Source organism: Coloeus monedula (genome assembly GCF_965178545.1).
Source record: "Coloeus monedula genome assembly, chromosome: 7".
Lineage (NCBI taxonomy): Eukaryota > Metazoa > Chordata > Aves > Passeriformes > Corvidae > Coloeus > Coloeus monedula.
In genome coordinates, this window is record NC_138787.1 from 39,239,506 (window position 1) to 39,263,798 (window position 24,293).

The window sequence follows — 24,293 nt, forward strand, 5'->3', positions numbered from 1 at the left end:
AGTGCCCAAGGCCAGGCTGGACATTGGGGCTTGGAGCAGCCTGGGGCAGTGGAAGGTGTCCCTGCCCACGGCAGGGCTGGATTGAGCAGCTCTTTAAGCTCTCTTCCCACCCAGGCCAGTCTGGGACGATGGTGGCAAGCTGGGCTGAGCTGGGGATGCCCTGGGCAAACAGCACCCTCTGAGCCCACCTCGACCCCCTCCAGCTGAGCCCTGGCTGGCACGAACCCAAACCCCAGGGCCCTGCCCAACCCTTCCCACATCCATCAGCACCGACTGGCATCAGCTTCTAGCCATGGAGAGAGCTTCCATTTCCAGGGCATGGAGGAAAACCCGCTAAATCAGGAGACGATGTGCTGGAAGCTAAAATGTGACGAAGATTTGGAAGCGGGACCTGGATCTCCTGCTTCCCACTCCTGAGCTTCACCTACAGGCACATTACACCTCCCACTGGGATGAGCAAGAGGAGGAATGTGCACATCTTCAGAGTGATCTCACACCTGCACGCTCTGAGCGCACACCGCAATCTCTGGTGAGGGTCCAGCCCAGCAAACGTCCTCCTCCCTCGCTCCAGACACCCAATCCTTTAATTCCTTGGCTGAAAGGAGCAGCCTGGTTTCTCTGTCCAAGATGAATGTGGGTCATGAAGGCTGTAGTCTAAATTAGATTATTTTTACGTTCAGTTTCATCATTAAATCGGTCCCAGGAAGGCACTTCTGTTTCAACATTAATCGTGGGGTAGCTGACTTCCCAAGGAAAGATTCTCTCTGGAGACCCGATGGATCAGGGTCTCACTCCACGGTTGAGATTCAGAAGGAAAAACAAGGCAGCATTTCCTGATAATTCAGGATATGATTTGGCTTTATAAGGTTGACTTTCAGCCCAAAGTGACCCCAAATCAACCCATGGGGGTCAGCAGCTCCAAAGGGCTGTAAAGAAATGATGAAAAGCAGTGATTTATGTGTAAATGGCAATTTTTGGGGCTGTTCTTGGGGACATGAGGCTCCTTGATTGCATTTTTGGTGTCCATGCCCAGCTTCAGCAGCAGGATTAAAGCACAGGGATTCATCCTGCTTTGGGATGAGCCAGAATTCTCAGCCACGATCACACGACTCCGCTCTTGCCTCTTGCACCAGGGAATTCTCCTGGGTGTGTTTGTTAACAAACGTTACTCATTCCACAGACACCTCTCAGTGCAAGCAGGGGCAGTGCCTGGGAGTTCTTAGGAAACATGCACAGATAAAAATAAGGGAAGAAAATCATCTTCATCTCAGGAAATAAACCCCGAGAGAGGCCACAGCATCGAGGGACAGAGTCCCACAGGCCCAGGGCCGTTCCCCACCGAACCCTCCAGCACAAAGAACACACAACAACATCACTTGGAAGGTTTCAACAATCTGATTTTTAACATTATTTCTGGAGCCAACTGGAGGGACAAAGCGTGGGTGACACCAGGTGAGAGAGCACAACCCCTCAGACCACTCCGTGTGGGGTGACAAATTGAACAGACACAACAGGTCCCCAGCTCCCACCGAAGGAAATGGATCTAACAGTGATATTTAACACCCATGAAACAAATCTATCACAATAAAAGTGTCATTAGAAAGTCGCCCAGGTTCCTATGTTAAGGGTTTATATGAAAAAGCAGGAGTTCTCCACCCTGAATTCCTGATAGAAAACAGCAGGTAGAAACCTAAGGTAGAAATCTGGAGTTAGAGAAATCCTTTGGCAGCATGTTCAGTTACAATCAGGCCTTAAAAATAAATATGATCATGTCTAGAAGTATGAAGAGAAACACCAACCCCCTCTAAATACACCGGTTTAATAATAATTAAATTATTTTACACTATCTACAAGTTGCATATCACGGAGTTAGGAATAGAAGAGGTGACAGAAGGACAAATCCTGCTTTTATAAAAGTTCAGGCATGTGTGGAGCTGTGTAGAAAATCTCAGACAAATGAGTATATACATTATTTATACCTAACAATTGACATCAGCAAATCACATCTGGCTGGCTCAATTTGAAGATTCCTCTTGGCCCAAAGCTCAGAATCCAAAAAAACACCAATCTCAATTTCCTGACAAACACGGAGAATTTATAACAACGAGAACAAGGTTTAGTTTGACCACAAAGCAACGGGGAACAAAGGAAACTCCGACAAATAAAAGCTCCAAACAATAAGAATTTGGAACAGCAGCATTGAAATCAATTCATTTCCTCAAAAGACACAAGGAACAAGTTATCAAAATGCTTCAGTATTGCCACGTGTGTTATTTGTACTGAGCTACATCCAGGGGAAGGATCGAGACAAATTAAAGTCATGTCCAAAGGAAAGACAAAATCCTCCTTCCAATTGCACACATTTTAATTAAAAGTGATTTAAAGAGCAGGTGCTGAACACTTCTTGCATGAGCATGAGGCTGCAAGTGAATATAAGGTCAAGATAGGAAATAATTAAATAAAACGAGGAGGTGCTGAGTGAAGGGTGGGTTTTGTCACTCAGCAGCCTGGGAGTTCCAATCTGGGATGAAATTCACACATCAAAAATGCTTATTTAGACATCTGGGAGCTTCCTGCTTTTAATGGAGATGGTTTTATCAGTGATTTGCTTCCATTATTTCCCCAAACCAAGATTATCACTCACCAGAGGTTGTTAAAAGCAAGATAAATGTGACCATGCTCCAGTGAGGAGGTAAATAGGAGGATGAAGTGATTTTTTTTTTTTTTCCTCCCAGCAGTTGAAACAAGAAAAGAAAGAAATCCCACATTTCCAAAGGATAATCCAGCTCATGTGCTCCCTAGGACAAACCCCACCCTTTAAAAAGTGCATCAGGGAAGAAATTCTTGGGTTTCTTTTATCAACTGCCACACGTCCCCAGCTCCGAGGCAATCCCTTCTCCAGGGACATGGCTCTCATTTTCCATGTGCTCAGGAGCCCAATCCCACCCACCAGCACATGGCATGTGCCTCCTTAAATCCCCCTTTCCCAAGTGGTGTAAGAGCTCCTCTGGGGTCAGTGCTTGTTTAGACACGGACACAGTGGCAGAGGAAGGAAATCCAAGAGAGGCAGAACCCCCTGGTCCCATCAAGACAATTCCTGTTCCACTCAGCTCCCCCTTGGAAATGGAACAGATCCTCACAGTCTTCAGCAGCTTCAAACATTCTCCAGCCCCCTCCTTTCCCACAAGGAATTATAACACTCCTTCACTTCTACATCCATCCAAAAAGGAAAACTGGGAAGAGGTTCTGTGCAAGTTCCTGGCTCAGCACCTTGGATCCACGGAGTGCCCACACAGGCAGCTGGGAGCATCCCCTGCCTGCTCTTCCCAAGGAGCCTCGTGCTGGCAGTGCCACCTCTGCCGAGACACCAGGGAATTCTAGGAAAACTTGTTTTCCTCAAGGAAAACACAGCAGTTCTCTGCGTTTTCCAAAATATAGAGGCAGCACTGTCAAACCCCTCTTTTTCATATTTCCACAGGGATGTGGCCCTCAGCAGCACCGCTTCCTCTTCCAGCTGGACCCAGGGAAAGCTCGGATTCCGCAGCGCGTCCTTGGGCTGAGGGAAGGGGACTCCGAACTGCAGAGATTCCCTAGAGCCACTGGGATAGAGGGATTACAGAAGACACCAGAGCAAAGCAACAGTGTCTCAGCATCCTCAAGCTTCCAGAAACACATTGAAAAGAGAATTATTTTGGGACAATCTTTCAAGATTCACAAGTGGCATTTCTTGAAAGCGCAGGAGAGAAAAAAAAAAAGGGACTCGGAGGAATCTGGAATTATTTTAAACCATCCCCTAATCTAGTTCAGGATGCAAATATGCAAATAACCATCAGAGCTGGTGCCTATTTTTACTCTGCATCACCCTAACGCAGCGAGTTGGGTTATTTGAAAGGAAAATGCACTTGGATATCCATGGCAGGGCTTCACGAAGATCGTCGGGTCAGGCGGCCGCTCCTCAACGCTGCCTGTTTAAAGCAGAGGCTGCTGATGGTAATTTGTTTGTTGCTGGAGCAGGGAATGAGCAGGAAGTGCCACGGGATAACCTGGTCCTTGGTTGCTCTGGAATGCAGCCACGTCCACAGCCATGCCCATCTGGTGCTGGGGGAAGGCAGCTGTGCCAGCAGCTGGGAGGGCGGTGCCGGCGTTGGGGACGCTCGGGAAGGGCTGCGGCAGCGCGGGATCGGGGCCGGGGCTGCGGGGACACAACACCAACCACGCTCACACTGACAGCTCAGGGCCAGCTCTGCCAAGCACATTTACCCCCAGCAGCGATCTCCAGCCCCACAGCAAGCTGGGAGCTCCCAGAATACACAAATTTGAAAAGAACGTGACCAAAACGGTCGTTGTGGAAGGTATTTTGTGTTTTTCTAGCTAGGAAAATACGGTTTTTTACATGCACACTCTCCACTTAAATCAGCTCTGGCCTTGCAGTTTCTCTCCTGTTACTCTCCCGTGTTAATAAACAGAGTTTCCCAGGAATTCTATACTTTTCATGCCTGTAACATAGCAGGTTTTTATGGGTTTTGCAGGAAAAATGTTTTCACCCTCAAAATTCTTCCAGCAGCTCAATAATTCTACATGAGTTAATAATTCTGTGTAAGTTTTACTTTTTAATTTACTCTTACTTTTTAGCTTACTCCCACTTTTTAACTCACTCCTACTATTTAACTTTCAATCTTTGGTGCTGGCTGGTTAAAGCTGAGGTCAGAGGTTCCTCTTCAACCTTCCTCTCCTAAAAGCTTCCTGGAAAACCTCCTCAAGCAGGATCCATTTTATGCAGAATAATGCTCTCATTGCTCCCTAGTTCAGTAAAATTGGTATTTTCCTCTCAAAATGACGTGTCACTAAATGTAAATACCACGAGAGCACGCAAAGTGGCAAAACTCCCCCCAGGAAGAAGAATGTGCTGGATCCATACCTTAAATAAGCAGCTGGAGGTGGCTGAGTGGCTGCAGAGTTGATGCTCTGAGGCAGAGACCTGACCTGGCCCACCTGCTCCGGGGCCAGGCTGTATCCTGGGGACATGGAGACTCCCTGGATCATGTAATTCCCACTGGGAGGCTGCACAGGATACGACTGCAAATCAAATCCAGGAGGTTTGGTGTTTAGCACGCTTTGGAATTAACCCACCACAATATTCTAAGGTTGGGACACAAAAGGGAAGAAAAACCTGCAGGTTTTCCCGTTTCTGGTTTAAATAATCCAAGATTCCCTCAAAATTCAGGTGGCACAGGCTGGAGCTGCTCATGGGGTTTGGATTTGGGATAAAGGGCACTCAAGGAACAGGTTTGTCCCAAATAAAGCCAGCATTATCCTGCATTTCTAGGCACCAATCTTGGGAGGAAACAGCAAACTCCAGTTGCCTTTTGGCTTAATTTACTTTGTAACCTCCAATATAATGAATTTTCCATCGTTACCGGGAGTTAAGGACACGGAATTACTTTTAACTGACATATTTTCAGATCTAGCAGTTGCTATGGCAACTATTCTTTTCCCACTGAACAATTAACATCAAAGTAAAATTCACTTCAAGTAAAAACCTCCATTCTGCGCTTTTTAGAAAATCCCTCCTTCTCCTCCATTTTTATTCCTTAAGCCATCATTAGGGACAGTGTACAACAGTTTGGAGCACAAATCCAACGTGTTTAGAACTGATACAAAATGTTCATTTTTCTAAGGGGAAAAGGAGCTAAAAGCAGAGGGTTTCTATATTTAGCAAAAATACACTTGGGATTAATACACTGATATTCCAGTTCCCTCCCATCCCCACTATTAGATAAGAAGGGAACATTTGACTTGGAGATTGACATGACTCACAGCAAGAATATCCACCAAGCTGCTGTTAACACACAATTCCAACTGCAAGAAATGAATTATGGAAGGGATCTTTTGAAAATTTTCACTAGTGGCCAAGCAAAACCTTCTGTTCTGCTGCAGAAATCCAAATTTCTTGCAAAGGCTATAAAAATCCCCCCAGGCAGTGTCAGATTGCTCGTGGGCTCACTTCAGTTTTTGCTGTGATTTTTTTTAAAATAGGGCTAAGTAGCAGAAGGGAATTTCCAGGTTCCAGGGATACTGACCGGCACGGAGACCCCAGAGGAGGAGGGTGGGAACTGTGCAGGGTGCTGGAGTTTGGAGTAGGCTGAGTACATGGGGCTCTCATTCATCAGTTTGTTATAGAGCTCCAGAGCTTCCAGAACCTTCACGTTCAGCTCGGATAACTCGGAATGTTTCCTGTTGCAAAACAAAGGGAGAGGGCACTGAGCTGCTTTAACAGCTGAGATGGGGAGAAAAGAACAGAGGGACAAGAAAAAGAAGCCCTTAAAAGGTGAAAGGTCACTTTTTTTGCCCATTTATACTGAAAAATTGCTGCTGTAGCACAGGAAGGAGAGTCCAAGTGCTGCCCAACTGCTGCTGTCACCAGACCAGCAGCTCCCAGGTGGAGTTCCCTGTTCTTTTCACCCTCAAATATAACCCAGAGTCACAGAATCATGGAATGGTTTGGGTGGGAAGGGACCTTAAAGGATTATCTAATTCCAACCTTCTGCCATGGGCAGGGACACCTCCCACTGCCCCAGGCTGCTCCAACCCAGCCTTGGGCACTGCCAGGGATCCAGGGGCAGCCACAGCTGCTCTGGCAATTCCAGCCCAGCCCCTCCCCACCCTCCCAGCCAGCAATTCCCAATTCCCAATCTCCCACCCATCCCTGCCCTCTGGCACTGGGAAGCCATTCCCTGGCTCCTGTCCCTCCATGCCTTGTCCCCAGTCCCTCTCCATCTTTCTGATCAGCTCCTTCAGGTACTGGACAGCCAAACCTGAGGAGGGAGAGGTGAGGATAACATGGAACAATCACCCACAGACTGAAAATTCCAACCTCTAGACAGGCTGGAGAAGGCTACAGACACAAAATGCCAAAATAAAAAGCATCCATCCATGACCTACGCAGTGAATTTTGGGAGAGCAGCAATGAAATCTCAGTGCACACGCTGGGAACTCAGTATTTCAGCATTAAAAAATAGAGTTGTTACATTTTTCTGGCCAGATTTTCTAGCTTGGGAGATGAAAGCACCAAAAAAAAGTTATTAAAACTGCCCCATTTGAAGTAAATCAGTGAATAAATTCGGCTCACCTATCTATCTCTTCTAGTTTTTCATCTATCATTGGACCCATCTGCTGGCAGATATCTGTGAAGACAAAGCGTTGAGGCAGTTGATGTCTTGCACAATCAAAAGTTTAAATGCAGCCAAAAATATTTTATCCAACTACAGTAAAATTAATTGCTTATTTATTTCAGGGTTGGAATTGGTAGATGGATCTTGCAAAGCTCAGGCATCTTACAGAGCTGGGAGTTATGCAAATGATTCTGCTAAACATGGAGCTGGCTTGGAACTATTAAAAAAATTCAAATTATCCCCAGAGCCCCACACTCCCACAGTGAAATAAGTGTTCTCCAGCACTGTTAGTACAGACCACAGTCCCCCTAAGCTTAAAATAAACACAAAGAACTCCCAGCTCAATCCACAAAAGGTAATTGTGAGAAGAAGTAATACAGAAAGAGCTCATTTCGTGCTCCAAGTACCTTCTGAGTCGAGCAGATCTGGAGAATCAAGCTTTAAATCTGTGGGATCTATGCTCTGAAGCACCTGCAGTGTTTTATCCATCTTATCCTGAGAGGGGAAGACAAGATGAAGAACTTTCATCTCTCAACCATGCCAAGATTGGTTTAATATTCAAATAAAAGTTCTTTATAGACAGAGAATCATCTGCCAACATCCAGCACCAAAAGAATGTAAAAGCCCAGCACTATTTTATCTTAAAGTGGCTCCATACCTCATCAATATAAACTGGCTCAGGCTCTGCTTTCTTAATTTCTTCTGCAGTGTCCTCAGGAACAGAGATTTTATCCACAGCTGCTGAAAGAACAGAGATGAGTTTCTTTTCTCTCTGTGTCTGCCATCACTTCAAACACACATTTGCTCCTTGTTACTCGTCTGGGTGAAAAGACACTGTGATATCTGAAAGGGCAATTCACTGGATGTGTAAATATCAATTATGGTGAATTGAACCGAATTTCTGTCACAGAACATGGTAATAACTTAAAAGAGAAACAGAGGCAGAAATTAAAGTGAGCTATGGAGGGATCTGTGCCTGATTGTTTGAAACAAGGGCAGGATGTCTCTCGGTTCTTTCCTGGGGCTGATACAGGAAATTATTTTGCTGCTGGGCTAATTAGGAGCTGCAGCACAAAGCTGCCTTTCTGAAAGAATCCATCATTCCAGCAGGTAACTCACCTGCCTCGGGCTCCACGGTCAGGTCAGAGGTCACGAAATTGGATGGGAACAGCCCCACTCCTCTGTGGTTCTCCCCTTTCCACCAATTGGCATCACTGGGGAAATAAAGAAGGATTACAGAACTCTGGCATGAACAGAGGCAGGGATATATTTGGGGGTTTTTACTGAAAACCTGGGATTCAGAGACGTAGTTGGGTTTTTTTTTACCAAACCCCTGTGATATCTAGAAGAGAACGATTGCAGGGATTAACACAAAGCCAAACAGGAACTGGGGCAGAGGGGAGGGAAGGGAGGAAGGGGAATCAGGGGATCACTCAAAATTGACCATAATTCATCAATTCTTTACACTGCTTACTTGCCAGCCCTTTAAAGCTGTATACATATCTATAGGTGTTAACAACAATCATTATTTTAGCTATTTTTACTCAGTTTTCTTCTTAGCAAATGTGACCCCTGATAGCCAGAGGTCTAACAACTGCTGGAAGCAGCTGGAATGTGATGGCAATGCATTTTCTTATGTCAATACAACCAATTAAGATTGATCTTCAAAACTACAAACTGGATGAAATACTCGAGGTTCTCCCCGCACCGAAAATGATTTGAGGTCAAAAACCAAGATTATGGAAAGATAAAAGGAAGATAAAGGCATGTGAGGGAGGTCAGAGTGACAATTACATTTCTGTGGGGGAAAAAAGCATCAGAGGAAAAATGTGCTACCCTGAGAAAACAAGAGTGGTGGAACAAAGTCACCTCCACCTGAGTGTATTGTACCTGTCATCCAAAACAAAAATAATTTCTCCACTTTTAAAGGTGAGCTCATTGTCCTCGACAGCTTCAAAGTCATACAGAGCTCGCACCTTCCTCAGGCTCTGAGGGTTTTGTGGGATTTCTGCAGATGGGTACAAGGATTTGGTTTCTATTTGCTGCTGTTTCTGCTCTTGCAAAGACAATTCAATAGCTGCAGTTGGGGGAGAGAGAAAAGAACAAGTTTGTGTGGTTTATGCCTGTAGACAAAGCAGCTTGATTTCTTCATTTAACAAAAATAGGATTTATTGCTTTATTTAAACAAGGTCTGTATCTGCTTCTGTAGTATTTAAAGTTAACATTTAAAATGCTGTGTGATGGGGGAAGGATGTGTTTCACCCCACATCCTCATGGCTGAGGAAAACACCTGGAATGCCACAATTCCCAGCCTCCTGTGCCCTTGATTTCAATTCTGTGCAACAGGAAGGAGCTGCTTCCCATTTCCCTGCTTTTTTCTGAAGCCCAAGTCTGACCCAAGGCTAAGACAGCAAACTCACCTTTAGCTATATCCTCATCCTCTTTGGTTTTACTGGATGAGGAGCCATTCTTAGCAGCACTGGTGGAAGCCTGTAAGGTGTGAACAACAGAGGGACTTGAGGTTACAAATGAAAAAGAAATCTCTGCAATTATATATTTTACAAAGTTAGCATGGAGTTGTTCCTGGTCAGCTGCCTTACAGAATCAAGATGACGTTCTGGGAACCAAAATCACCACTCTTCAGGTTTTATTCTGTTTTCAGCAGGGGAAAAAAGGTAAAATAAATAATGAGATTTAGTTGAAATAAATTATTTTATTTAAGTAATTATTTTAGTCACATTTATTACAGTGAGAGTGCTCATTTAAATGACTCTTTCCACCTTTATCCTTCACTCCTCCCTTGAAGAGAGAAGATGCTCCAAGTCTCCCCAGCAGCACAGTGAAATCATTCCTGGAGTTTTCATTCCCACCAGAAACTGGAATTGGGTGCCAGTGCTCAAGCTCTTCCATGTTTCTGCCATATGTTTTAACACATAGATCAGATTTAGAAGTGAAAACATCTTTGTGGAGGAAGGAGGGATTGTAAAAGTTAAAAAACTCTCAGTGTTTCATACAGAGGAAAGTAAACTTTGTGTAAGGAAATTGTAATAGAAATTGTAATTTTGATTCTCAGGACTGAATAATATGAAAATGGTTAGAAGCATCAATAATAAAAGTTAGGAACAAACCAGCTGGCATCGTATCTGCTGTTAGATTAGGAGCAACAAACCCCCAGAAGTGAAAAATAAACCACTCCAAATCCAGGACAACTCCTGACATGGACAGGTAAAGCAGGAACAGGAAATGGGGCTCTGGGAAAGGAAACCAGAGCATGGGATCCATCACTATCCCAAACCAGCTCTCACCTGGGATCCAGCAGCAGGGAAAGTGACCCCTTCTTCCTTTAGGGATTTGATGGTTGCAGATATTAAGCTACACTGTGGGTCTTTCTGGAACTCTTCTGACCACTCCACCATGAGGGTTTTCAGCTTTTCACACACTTTTGGATGAGCCTGGAAGACAAAATTGGATAAAAAGGGATGTTTGAACCTCAAAATGAACAGAAAGAGTTGTTACCAAAATTGTTACCAAACCCATTTTACTATAAATATCCTTAATCATTAATACTTGTGTTGATTGAGAAGATTTGGGGAGCAGAGTCTAGAATATCCGGCCTTTTATACCCTGATCTGATATTACAGAGAACATGCTGAGCTCCTGGAGCACTAATTCTGGAGAAATTCAGGCTGCCTACCACACTTATCCCAAATTTCTGCCTCTCTGTGTTACTCACCCTCCACTTAACCTCAGTTTTCTCTTCATTCCCTCTCAGGTGTGTCATTTTCCACTTCCCAACCACATAAGTTGGTCTAATTTAAGCCACTGTCTTTCCCTACAAGAAATCCTACAAGAAATCTTTCCCTACAGTCCATCTTCCCTACTTTTCCTGGCCTCTTCAGTTTCTCCTCAGATGCTGGAACACGTTTGTCCCAGCTGAGAGAACCTCACAAAAACCTGCTCTGAGCCTCCTTGAAACAGCTTCTCCCACAAGAAGGGATTATCCACAGGGATAATCCATAGGGACAATCCATAGGGACAGATTCTATTCCCAAACTGGGAGCTGAGCTGCAGGGACAGCCTGGTAAGGGAAGGTATTTGCCTGGAGTGGGGGCAAACCAAGATCAGTTCATGCTCTGCCTGGAATTCCTCTGGCTCCCACATTGTTCCCAGATTCTGGCACTGGGACAAGAAGTGCCTGGCCAAGATTGCCAACCCAAGGAATCAGATCACACTGGGGCCTGTGCCTCACAGGCCAACATGGCCTGACCAGGCAGAACAGTGACAAGTCTGGACTCCAACCTGCATATAATTTACAGGAAAGAAAGTTTGCTGGGCTCAGGATCAGCCCAAAGACATTTGTCATGCTTGCCTGAACTCATTTTCTCTCGGAGAAGAGGGAAAAAGCACAATTTTATTCATTATTCCTCCAACTGTGTGTGGGGGTAAAGGGTCAGTATTTCCCAAGAACACATAAATTGTGCTCCAGAGCCCATGCCTGGGTGGCATTCCAGGTTTCCTGCACATCCCTGAGTGCTGCCAGGCCCTGAAGGTCACTGTTGTGCTTCAGGATGGACTCTGGCTAATGAGAACAAAGAGAGACCTATTTTTCCTCAGAAAGCCAGAAACACAAGAGCTGTGAACTCATTTTGCTTCCCAGCAATTTTATTACTTTCCTTAATTGCTTTGCTCAGCCTCTGATGATTCCAGGGCTCCCACAGATCTGAAAACTCCTTTTTAACCCATTAACCAGTTTTGTCTCCAACTGGAGCAGTAATTAGGGAAAAGCTGCTCCTGCTTGTTCAACTCCTCACATCCAGATTTAGATCCCAGCAGCTGCTTCACCCCAACCATTTCAGTCTTCTTTTCCTGGTTATTTTCTCATTCAACGTTCCCAGAATCTCCAAAAACGAAAAACGATTGTCTGTAACTTTATCCTTTTCCTTGTAAAAATGTCATTTACTTCCTCATAATTTTCCCTTTCACTTCAGCCCATGAATTTCCTTCAAGCTTAATAAAAACTCTCTTCAAGAAAAGCTGCACTTACCATGATCAAATTAATGGAGCTTAGGAAGACAGATTTTAATTAAAATTGCTCATGTAATTTTGTAAAAATTTGAAGGCTTATCAGCTGTCAGTTCTTTAATAATTACTTTTTTCATAGGGAAAATCACACAAATTTCAGTGAAAACATAAACAGCACCAAAAACTAGGAAATGTGCAGTAACTACAACAATAGTTTGGAGAAGTTACCAAAATAATCCTCCCCCAGGATTTAAGGTTCTGGAACAATTACCTTGTTTATTATAGCTCGAGCTTCAGTGGCAAAGTCCCGGGAACACACTTCCAAGTGGAATATTTTCCCACAGTTTGAGACACAGGCTCCTAAAAGCTGACAACAGAAACACCATTGGGAAAATGCACAACAAGAGTGCAAATAATCCAAAATGAAAGGTAAGTTCAGCATGGACATTGATTTACTGAGGTTAATCAAGGTATTAATTAATTGATTGACCAGTAAATATTGAATTGCTGCATTCCACGAGGTTTTTGGGAAATCTGGGAGTGTACTCACTGTGAGTGCTTGCAAAGCCACGTGGGGAACTTTGTGATTTACTCTCTTCATGATGGCTTTAAGGCAATCCTTGGCTCTGCAGAGGAACAAAGACATGAAGGATGAACGGGAGTGACAGGAGCCCAGAGCTGCACCAAACCTGAGCCTATTGAACAAAAATGTAACTGAACCTGAACCTCCCAGGGCTGGGCTGACACACAGATTTACCCATTGACCAATCTGTTCCTCCTCTGCTGTGTGCTGGATTGGAGGAGATTCCCTGTTTTTCCCCTGGCACTCCATCCCCATTCCCAGGAACTGCTGACAGGCCAGCAAGGGAAGCAATTGCATTAAGCTGAGGAAATGGGTTTGAGACAGACAATGAAAGGAATGTCACCATCAAAAGAGATGATTCAATAAATGGTTATTTTAGTGGCCATTGGAAAGGCTCTCCATGGATTTAATTCCCAGCTCTTGGATCCCCTTTTCTAGAGCCTGAGGACACAAAGATTTTCTAATTTGTTTCAGCACAATCTGAGGTGAGTAGAGAATAATAAATAGCATTTTAAATGTTTCTGCTGAGGGGTTTCCACACTTTAAATGAGCATTAATGGCTGGCAGGAGCTCAGGCATATCAAAGGCTTCATTAACACTGATATTTGGAACTCTTAAAAACGTGAAATCCTTCTAAAAAAGCTGATGCAGCATTTAAAAATAATATCACTGGCAGATACTTGAGCTGCTGGATTTAGCAAAGCACAGACAAGCCTCTGTGCCAGAAAAAGACAATTTTAGTCCTAATATTTCCATTTTATTTCATATACAAACCATCCAACAAAGTCAACTCAGTTATTTTCAGCTATATTTTTATTTAGGGTAGGCAACAATCTTCATTATTTTCAAGGGCAGGAGGGAAGAAAACAACACAAAATTGAATTAAAATATGCCAGCAGCAGAGGCATTTAAAATTCAAAATTTAGCATTTTATTTTCTACACAAATATATATATTTAGATTTGATTATGCATTTTATATACTTCTATTTCTGCATTTATAATTTTTTTAATAGCTGATTTCTTTACAACATTCCCTCCTCCAAAACCAGATTTAAACCAATTCCCACTACAAAAGTCTTGTGGCACTAAAAACTTTGCTTTTTAATAAAGGACTCAAAGGACAGTTTTTTCCTTCAGGACTAAAGATTCCCAGATTGAATAGATTTGCTGTTATTCCTTGTGGAAGGTAATTAATGAAAACCAAAACAACAGAACAAAAAAAACCACTCCAATTTTCATGTTAAATAGAGCTGCTAAAAAATCTGAACTGCTTAAGAATTCTGCCTATGCACTAATTGAGGGTTAATTCGAAATTTCAAAGATGTTACCACTCAAAAATTCAGCAAATACTTTTGGCTGCTGCAAGATCACTGAAATTCCACTTATGTTCCACTCAGGCTAAACTGACTCCAAGTGATTTGTGCTTTGATCCCTACTTTTCCCCTTTTCTCTCCCATTCTTCCTAACAACCAAACACAGACAAACATCATAAGAAGCCCCTGGTCCTTGCCAGGTATTTTTCTGCACAGAAATTATTTCACTTTCTCCTACTGGCACAGTCACTTCCCCAAAGTTCTGCCAGATCATTAAATATGAATAACTCGGGTCTGCTGTGCAAAACTACAGGAAAAAACTGGAATGCACTCAGCACATACAAATTGCTCTGCTCCAAATCCTGTTGGAACATTTCTTTCCAAGAATTTCAAAGCCAACTCCATGTATTTGTGAGGTTGAGCATTTTGAGATGTGTTCTCTGTGACATTTTCTTCTTCACACCAGCCCAGAATTCCATGGAATGCTGAGGCCCAGCTTACCCATTGGGAGTGCTTCCAACTTTGTCACATATATCCATGATAAGCCCCCAATCCTCACTGGTGTTGTATTCATTTGTAGCTTTCTCTGGAAAGAAAAATAAGATTTATTAAGTGATTGATTTATTTATTTATTCAATTCAGAGTCTATCAATTCAACAGGATGTATCCCTAATTAATATTTCATGGATTCATGGAATTATTTGGGTTGGAAAGGACCTAACAGCTCATCTTGTTCCAGTTCCTGCAGGGACACTCATTGTATAGATTAATTAATACGGCTTAATTGTATTTATTTGTGCTTTTAAGTTTTTATTAGCCAGGTTATTTAATTCCCATGTAAATATTGCAGTTCAAGTTTACAAACGGCAAATTAAATATTTTATTGCATTTGCTGCCTCAAGATTAAATTGTAACCAACTAAATTCAATTTTATTTTGGCTGGTCAGCAGAAAGGTTTCCACAAAGGGAACACAAACACAGCACCCACCAATGTCCCAAATCCCTTTTGTTACAGATGTAAAAACAATGGAAATTTGGAATTTTGGCCATAATTTATCTCCACAAGCTGGAATATTTACTCAGAGGAAGCAAGTATTATCTTGAAACCATGTTCCTACAGCACAAATCATCTTCAAAACTTACCCAAAAATGATATCATTGCTAAATTTTCTTTAAAGTGCATCAATATTTTAGGACATTAATAAAAAAATTCATGGATGTTGTGGAAAATAAATCAGTGCCTGCAATTTTAAACACTTTATTAAAAAAAAAATCAAACCAAGTCAGTCTCTGGAAGTTGCAGATTCCCTGGATATCCAATCCCTAAGCACTGAACAACCATGGAAGGTTTTAATGAAGTGTTTGGTGCACACAGCCTGAGCCTGGGGTTTCCTGGGAAGTTCTGCCAGGAAAAGCTGCTGCCTGAGAGCACGTCTCTGTTCCCGGCGGTGGGAATGCTCCCACCCAATCCATGGATCATCTCCTCAAACTCCAGCAGCTGTGCTGGGACAGCCAAGGACAGAGAGCACCAATGCCTGGAGAACAGCCTGCCGGGGGTGTCCCCTCTGAAATTCCTGGCATGCTTGGGATGCCCCTTTTGCCAAGGGCCAACAAGAAACAGGAGGAGCTGGTGGCAGGACAACAACAAAACACGAGCAGTGCTGCAGCTCCAGGACTCCTTCAGCCTCCAGGAGCAGCTCCCCATCTCAGGGTGTTCGTCAGGAAGGCACAAGTGTCACTTCTGGCCTCCACAAAAGTCTTGGAAGAGATTCCCAGGGATATAATACTGAAGTACTTCCCAAGGATACACTGAAGTTTTCCTGAACCCTGAGTGGAAATCACAACCAGCTTTCCCTGCCATGACAGAAATAACCCCAACTCTTCCACTGGCAACAGGAAGGTTTGGTGTTTATAGGCTTCACCAGGAAGTTTTCACCTCAGAATTATTGATTTAGGTTGGAAAAGCCCTCCCAGCCCACGGAGTCCCAGCTGTGCTCGATGCCCACCTTGTCCCCAGCCCAGAGCACCAGGAATTCCTTGGACACCTCCAGGGATGGGCACTCCAAGTCTCCCTGGGCACTTCCAAGGCCTGAGCACCCTTTCCATGGGGAAATTCCTGCTGCTGTCCACCCTGAGCCTCCCCTGGCCCAGCCTGAGGCCGTTCCCTCTCCTCCTGTCCCTGTTCCCTGGGAGCAGAGCCCGACCCCCCCGGCTGCCCCCTCCTGTCAGGGAGTTGTGCAGAGCCACAAGGTCCCCCCTGAGCCTCCTTTGCTCCAGGTGATCCCTCACTCCCTCACGCCTTCCCCATCCCAGAGCAAGCACAGCTCCCACCACACCAGGCTCAGTGCTGCTCACTCCCAGCTCCCAGGCATTTCCCCTGAGCCAGCACATTCCTACATGGAGCAGTGTCAAAGGCAAGTCCCTGCTCCTGGATCCACACAGCCCTGGGAGCAGCTGTGGCCATCAAACTGCATCCTTGTCCAAACTCTCATGGATCTGGAAGCTTCCTTCCCTGCCAGAGTGCCAAACTGAACAGCAGCTGCTTTTCCCCTTCACAGGAACCATTCTGAAGGAGAACTCCTCACAGATGCTGAGACACAGACAGATCAGAAGAAACAGATGTGGGAGGACGCATTTTCCATGATTTTTTCAGCACTAAGGGAACATAACCTTTAAAAACATGGAATGACTTGTCCTCTGCAGCTCTCCAATTAATGAAGGAACATCAGACTTGAGCTGGCTTTTATAGAAATAACGATAAAAGCAAAATGTGCTGCTTGGGGTGTTTTTCTGAAGAACCCAAAGTGCCGTGAATCACTTTTCCCTGGGTGAGCTCCCTGAGCTGATTTGCTGCGTGGCTGCACGAGAACGGTGCCAATCCCAGAGAGGGGAGAGCACTCAAAGGAGCAGCTGGGAAGGGGCTGGGAATTGTTTGCTGCTCCCACTGCCAAAAGGAGAAATGCTTGAAGAGCTCCTGCCTCAGAACACTGCAAACAGCTCTTCCAGGAAAGGAGGGAATGCTTTGCCACTGCCTGAAGTTTTTCAGGATCATCCCTCTACCACGCAACAGCCAAAACCAAGTGGAATGTCATGGAATCACTCACTGGGAGGGACCTTAAAGCTCATCCCAATCCAGCCCTGCCATGGGTGGGCAGGGACACCTCCCACTGTCCCAGGTTGCTCCAAGCCCCAGCCAGCCTGGTCTGGGACATTTCAGGGATCCAGGGGCAGCCACAGCTGCTCTGGCAATTCCAGCCCAGACCCTCCCCTCCCTCCCAGCCAGCAATTCCCAATTCCCAATCTCCCATCCATCCCTGCCCTCTGGCAGTGGGAAGCCATTCCCTGTGTCCTGTCCCTCCATGCCTTGTTCCCAGTCCCTCTCCAGCTCTCCTGGAGCCCCTTCAGGCCCTGCAAGGGGCTCGGAGCTCTCCCTGGAGCCTTCTCCTGTCCAGGCTGCACAAACCCAGCCCTCTCAGCCTCTCCAGCCCTCCATCCAGGTTAATTGTGTTCTTTCTTTTCCCTTTTTTCACAAGAAGGGATGGGCAATACACAGAAATAAGACCCAAAAACTGAGGGAAGAGCCCCCTTTGAGGACTGAAGCAGGCAAGGTGTGGGGATGCTCAAAGCCCCCCTGCTCCCACCTCTCCCAAGCCCAGCTCCTCAGCCTGGGCTGGTGGCAGCTCCACCTGTGCACTGCACACACAACCTTCACACTTGCAAAACATTTTATTTCAGCCCTGAATTCCCTTGGGATAGGCTTGCCAAGTAAGATCTGGGTTAAAAAACCAGAAATGTACTAAAATACAACATTTTTTCTTCATCTGTGTCACTTTCTATGCAAGAAACAGAAAAAATAAGCACTGGAGCACTGATTTAGCACAAAAAAAAAAATCACTACTCAGGCACTTCTAGCACAGAAGGTTTTTGGGCTAAACCAGTGCTTCTTTATTTTTTAGTGATTCTGATCACTAAAATAAAAATTTGCTTGATCACTTTGCCCCCGAAGTGAAGTAAACCCTTGTCTGCACGGAAATATTTCAAATTTTACACAAAGCACGTATGAACTTTTCAAGTGAAAAGTAAACATAAAACAAATGGAGGGCTACTCCAGCACTGTTTTCCAGGAGATAAAGCAGAAAGACATGGATGAAAGGCAGAGATTTAATCCCACACACCTTCATTTGTATGCCTGGCCTTTGTAGAGCCTAATTAAAGAATTCCAGTTTGGATTTAATTAAAGATCATAGCCAGGATGACCCTGTAGTCACAAGGCAGCCCTACCTGTAAGGATCCCTACTCATGCCACTATTATATCCTAAAAAACTGGATTAAAATAGATTATTAAAGGAACTTTTTGCAGTAAAAATCCAGTTCACTGAAAAGGCTTTTTAAGATGCAGGTTTTGCTTGGAAAGTGAGTGTTTTGTTTCACTGAGGCCAATAATCTGAAAAGGAAGTAATTTCATTTGCCTGTCAAAAAAAACCTAAAAACATTGAAAATACTTGAGGGGGATTAACAAAGATTATATTCCAGAGCCTGGAAACACCAGGATGGAAGTTAACAACTCATAGTTTATGTATAATATATAAATTATATTAAATTACAAAGTTATGTATATTATATAAAATATATAAAATAGCTTTCATAATATAAAACAAGCAAAACAGTGAGGCTACATTAAAAATAATCAAGGCAGGATGGGGGAGCAGTGCAAAAATAATCTCAAAAAATGAGAAAGAAATGTCATTAAAATGCAGGCTCAGAATTGAGGAATTTGAAGCAGTCAAATCACAGACTGGGAAATATTGTCCCTGCAGTTCAAGAAGAAAAGAAACACCCAAGTAACACCAAGGAAAAAAAAAAAAAGTCTAATTAGCTTTTCCTCAAATATTTCCAAGATTTAAGCCCAAATGTTTAAGACAAGAATTATTATGGACTGAGAAATGAGGGGGAAATGTGGTGAATTTGAACAAAAGGCAACAACATCTCATCAAGGACTAATCTAAAATTATCTGTTCAGATCCCATACAAACATTCCATAGGATGCCACAGGCAATGGTTATTAGCTACAGCTCGTGGATCACTCCACAATTAATACAAAGTACTCTAATGAGGCTGAATTCGTGTCCTGAATGCCTTAAAAATCAGGCTTGAAATCAGTATTAATATATCCTGGCTGACAGGCACTGCAGGGGGGAGAGTGTTACAGGCAGGTATCAGCAATAAAAGGAACATAAAATAAATAATAATAATGCTGATAATAAAATAATAAAAATAAATACTAGAAAAACAAAAAAAGGAAATAAAACATGAGGGAAATGTAAGCCCTTGAGGGCTGGATTAGGTAGGAAAAGGACCAAAATGGAAAAGATTCTCTGGGAAAGCAAGTGCTCAGCAGCTGGAAACAAGAGCAGAATGAGGAGGACAAAGTTAAGGAGCCCCAAAAGGCAAATCCAATCCTGGAATGAAACAGGGAAACTTCCCAGCAACACCTGAGGAAACAGGGAATGTCCTCATCCACCTTCTCAGCAAGCCCTGAACCCCTGCACAGTGCTGGATGTCACTCCAGCCACACAGCAAACACCTCCTGCTGCCCTGAGCCTGTCAACAACGAGAGGAAAGAAGGGCAGGTAAACAAAGGATCAAAGGGAACGGGGCTGCTCCCTGCTGCTCCACAGACCAAGGTTATGGAAGAGGAAGGGCAAAGCTGGGAAAACAGCGAGCGCACGTGGACTGTGAAGGGATCCACACAGGAAATTCTAAGCTTCTAAAAGTTTTGAGGGTTCCTCTCAATGAAAGAAGCCACACTCCTCCAGAGCACTGTTCCAGAGGGTTATCCCGTGATTTGCAGCTGTGTCCAGAGCACATTCCAAGGCTCTGCACAGCTCTGTGGACTCAGAACCATGGGAGCAAATCCAGCTGTGGCACAGGAAAAGCACATTCCCCACAGGTGTCCCAAGGAAAGAGCAGCTCTGGATGAAGAGGCAGCTGGATCTGCCTACAGGAAGCACTGAACTTCCAAACTCAGCACCTCCCCAGACCATCCACATGTGATAATCTGGTATTTGGGATGGTCTAATTTACAACAGAATAATGACAAATTTTTTCCTGGCAAGGGACTCTAAGATTTAGCCCCAATAATTCAAGTTCCTTCTCTGTTGCACTTACTACATTATAATAAATGATAATTATAAATTATAAATAATCAATATTAAAATGATAACCAAAAAAAATATTACACTGAGTAAAATTTAAACAACTGGAAGTGAACGGAGTCCCATTTTTGAAGTTTTGCAGCCTGGGAGCCTTTGAAGTTTTTAGGTTTGTTAAAGAATCCTGCAGAGCTCAAAAAAAAAGCCCACTTGTACAAATACATCAGTTTGAGCCATGTGAAATGTGAGTGTGGTCAAACAGCAAACTGCAGCAAGGATTTGAAATTAGAATAAGAATAAACAAAGTAAGAAACCAGCTGAACTTATACTACAAACAAAACAGAGAAAGTGTGGCAACAAGAGCACTCAGTCTCTTCCGCTTTGGCCGTGACAAAAATCCCAGGAATGTTGAGTTCTTCTCTTTCCTTCAATCCCAGCTAACAAGAAAGCTGAGCCTGGTGCCTCACTTACTGCATTGCTTTTTTCAGTGCTGCCATTCAGAACAGGCGTTGTGTAAAGAAAAACTGACACAGAGCACGAGTTTAAGAAAGCACAAGTCAGGGCAGAACGCAAAGCAAAACAACTGAGTCACCATCTTCACCCCAGCTCCAGCCAGGTTTTGTAATTACTGAGTCACAGAATGTCCTGAGCTGGAAGCAATCCACAGGGATCATCCACCAGTCCAACTCCTGGCGCTGCACAGACACCCCAGCACTCCCATCACGTGCCTGGTGTGGGTACAGGGAAGCTACTGGGAAGCTGGAAGGAATCATCAATAAAAGTGACCTTACAGCAGCCACAATTCCCTGAATCCTTACAGATTCAGCAACACCATGGGAAGGGCAGGAGGCACAGAGCACCTCAGACACACAGGAAAAGCTGTGAACCTTCAGGAGTCAGAGCAAAACGGGACACAAAACACTCCCTGATGCTGCTGAGGGCAAGGGAGAGAGGGACACACTGATCAGAGCCCCCAAGCCCGGCCAGGATGTGTCAGGAGCTCACACCGGGATGTCCTGGAGCTGCAGCACCCTGGGGCCCAGGGCCCTCCACACTGACAGGAGGAATCCCAGGATCCCTGAGGCTGGAAAAGCCCTCCCAGCCCATGGAGTCCAAGCTGTGCCCGATGCCCACCTTGTCCCCAGCCCAGAGCACTGAGTGCCACCTCCAGGAATTCCCTGGACACCTCCAGGGATGGGCACTCCAAGTCTCCCTGGGCACTTCCAAGGCCTGAGCACCCTTTCCATGGGGAAATTCCTGCTGCTGTCCACCCTGAGCCTCCCCTGGCCCAGCCTGAGGCCGTTCCCTCTCCTCCTGTCCCTGTTCCCTGCCAGCAGAGCCCGACCCCCCCGGCTGCCCCCTCCTGTCAGGGACTTGTGCAGAGCCACAAGGTCCCCCCTGAGCTCCTTTGCTCCAGCCTGAGCCCCTTTCCAGCTCCCTCAGGAATTCTCCAGCCCCTTCCCAGCTCCCTCAGGAATTCTCCAGCCCCTTCCCAGCTCCCTCAGGAACTCTCCAGCCCCTTCCCAGCTCCCTCAGGAATTCTCCAGCCCCTTCCCAGCTCCGTTCCCTTCCCTGGACTCCTCCAGCCCCTCAGGGTCCCCCTTGTCCCAGAGCTGTCCCCAGCACTGGAGGTGCCCCAGCAGCGCCAGCACAGGGACGGGCACTGCCCTGGGGCTGTGTCACACCAGGGCTGGCACAGCCCAGGGGCCACTGGCCTCTTGCCCACCTGGGCACCCCTGGGCTCACGTTCGGCTGCTGTCACCAGCACCTCCCAGCGCCTTTCCCAGCTCTCCAGACACTCTTCTCCCAGCTCGGAGCATTCCCGGGGCTTGGTGTCACCCAAGTGCAGGACCCGGCACTCGGCCTTGCCGGCTGTCACACCACCGGCCTCACCCCGTGGATCCAGCCTGTCCGGATCCCCCTGCGAGCCTTCCTGCCTCCAGCACACCCACATCCCACCCAGCCCGGGGTGCTCTGCCCGCGGAGCACTCGATCCCCTCCTCCAGACCCTCACTCAGGATACCCAACAGGACTGGGCCCAACACTGATCCCTGGGGGACGCCAGCGGCAGGAGGAAGGAGAGCGGGTAGGGGAACAAGGAGAGCAAAAGAGGAGGAAAAGCAGAAGGAAAAACACGAGGAGAAAAAGGAAGAGGAGAAAGAGGAGGAAAAAGAGAAGGAAGAAGAGAAGGAAAGGGACGAACAGGCCGCCGCTGGGCCGGGCCCAGCCGCCGCTCGCCACCCCGTCGCTCACCCACGTCCTGCTCGAAGGGGTTGGGGGCGAAGAGCGGCATCTCGGCCGCGCGGTGCCGCCGCTGCTCCCGCTCGCCCCGACAGACCCGGCCGGAGCCGCCGCCGCGCCCGCCCCGCCTCAGCCCGCTCAGCGCACGGGGCTGCCCCGCCGCGCCGGACTACCCTCCGGAGCGAGCGCCGCGGCCGCGCCGCCGCCGATCGCCGGGATAAGGGGCCGGGCGGGGAAACAGCGGAGCCGCCCGCCGGGACAGGGGGGGAACGCGGCGGGCGGCGGCGCCGGGAGCGCGACGGCGGCGGCAGGCGCTGTCCGGGGCAGCCCCGCGGCACGGGGGCCTCGCGGGGGCGGAGCCGGCGGGGAGGTGGGAACGGGGCGGGGGCGCTGCGGGCGCCCGTGACGTCACGGTGGCGGCGTGACGTCACGTACCGCCATGTCGAGGCGGCGGCTGAGGGGGCCGGGCCTGTGTCCCCGCGCAGGCGCCGTCGCTCCGCGTTGTGCCGGGGGGAACCGAAAATAAAGTTGTCTGAGGGCACAAATTGCGTCGTCTCCGTGGGTGTGAGGGGGGAAGAGGGTGGGAAGTGCGGCTGAGGGCACGGTGGGGCAATTCGTCCTGACATGTCAAGAGCAATAGTTAAAAAATTCAGTAAAAATGGTTAACGATTAGAAATAGTGAACAATTTGCCCAGAGAGCTACAGGGAGAAGGGGGTTATGAAACAGCGTCCTGCCTGATTGTTGTCAAACGTGGAATATGTAAAACTTTCCTTCAGGAAGGATGTTCTTGGGTGGTTGATCTTTGTGGCTGCCAGGCCAAATCAACAAGAAGGGCGATGGAATCGGCGAAACAGAGCAGCCAACAAGCTGTAAGTGATGCTCAGGTGTTGGAAAAACAAATGACTCGTGGGTGGAATTGCCCTGTTAAGTTCAGGACTTGACATCATTGGTGGTGTCAGCTGTAGGGGAGGCTGACAGAGCTCCGGAGGAAGGATTTCCACGGGGGGTGGCTACAGGGAACGCAGAGTTTATGGGCCACAAAGACAGCTGGCAGAACCCCCAATAAAGGAAGAAACCAATAAACCCAGTTCAGCAACCGTGGTTAAATCAGCTCCGGCTGGCTGAAAGGGAATTCTGGCTGGGGGCGTGCAAGCACTGACCCAAGGAACTGCCTGGCCCAGAAGAGGAGAAGGGCTGGGATCGTCAACCAGCAGAGGAGAGAGCTCTAATTAACAACTGGCCAAGGAGATGAGTGGTGAGGGAGCGTGGCCGAGGAGATGGTGGGATAACGGGTGGCAGTGGGATGGTGGCATTGGTGGGGGCTGTCCCAGTGTGGCCAAATTTAGAAATAGATCCTCTGAGAGAAGGCACAACCACCCCTCCCCCACCAGGTTCGGGGAAAAGATAGATTTTCCTCGAAGGAAAGTGAAAGTTAGATAAAATCTATTTATTTAACAAACACACGGGAAAAGGAAAATAATGCTAAATAATAAAATCTTTCGCTGTAGAAAAAAACCTGGGAAAGTGTCAGAGTCCTCCCTTTGGTCTCCTGGGAGCTGGGGCTTGGCCCAGGGCCAGGCCCTCTGCGCTCAGTGGAAAGTCCTCCCGATGTGCTCTGATATTGAAGCAGTCCAGTAGAAAAGGGAGAAAATCCAAAATTCCAAGGAAGGAAAAGCAAAGTTCAACTCTCAGTCTCTCTCCAGAGAAAAGGAAGCTGAAACTGGCCAAAAAACTGACCCGGGAAACAGCAAGCCGGGTGCTTCCTCCCTTCCCTGCCGCAGCTGGAAAGAAAAGTCGCTATCTCTGTG

At 46.3% G+C, this 24,293-nt stretch overlaps 1 protein-coding gene across 3 annotated transcripts; it reads right to left on the reverse strand.

The window, feature by feature from the left end:
- Positions 1 to 1,393: 1,393 nt before the first annotated feature.
- STAM2 (signal transducing adaptor molecule 2) lies at positions 1,394 to 22,620 on the reverse strand. Of its 3 annotated transcripts, none has more exons than XM_082284712.1 (14): positions 22,497 to 22,620; positions 14,593 to 14,677; positions 12,745 to 12,820; positions 12,466 to 12,561; positions 10,478 to 10,624; positions 9,593 to 9,662; positions 9,063 to 9,249; positions 8,292 to 8,386; positions 7,831 to 7,910; positions 7,580 to 7,667; positions 7,130 to 7,184; positions 6,081 to 6,234; positions 4,919 to 5,076; positions 1,394 to 4,192 (listed from the first exon to the last, which is right to left on the reverse strand). In XM_082284712.1, the coding sequence occupies exons 1-14, from the start codon at positions 22,534 to 22,536 to the stop codon at positions 3,970 to 3,972; spliced, it is 1,554 nt and encodes a 517-aa protein (XP_082140838.1). In that variant the 5' UTR covers positions 22,537 to 22,620; the 3' UTR covers positions 1,394 to 3,969. The 3 variants fall into 3 exon arrangements, with proteins under 3 accessions (XP_082140838.1, XP_082140837.1, XP_082140839.1); XM_082284711.1 differs by having other exon boundaries at positions 7,831 to 7,913; XM_082284713.1 differs by lacking the exons at positions 14,593 to 14,677; positions 22,497 to 22,620 and having other exon boundaries at positions 7,831 to 7,913; positions 12,466 to 12,554; positions 12,745 to 12,791.
- Between the last annotated feature and the right edge of the window lie 1,673 nt (positions 22,621 to 24,293).

Bases quoted from the DNA above. Each gene is read 5' to 3' on its own strand.
- STAM2 (XM_082284711.1), bottom strand. From the start codon at position 22,536: ATGCCGCTCTTCGCCCCCAACCCCTTCGAGCAGGACGTGG. The intron at 8,387-9,062 runs GTACAATACACT...TTATTTCCCCAG, and splicing joins ATTTTTGTTTTGGATGACAG to TGATGCCAATTGGTGGAAAG. The intron at 4,193-4,918 runs GTATGGATCCAG...GTGTCCCCGCAG, and splicing joins CCTCCAGCTGCTTATTTAAG to CCCCGGCCCCGATCCCGCGC.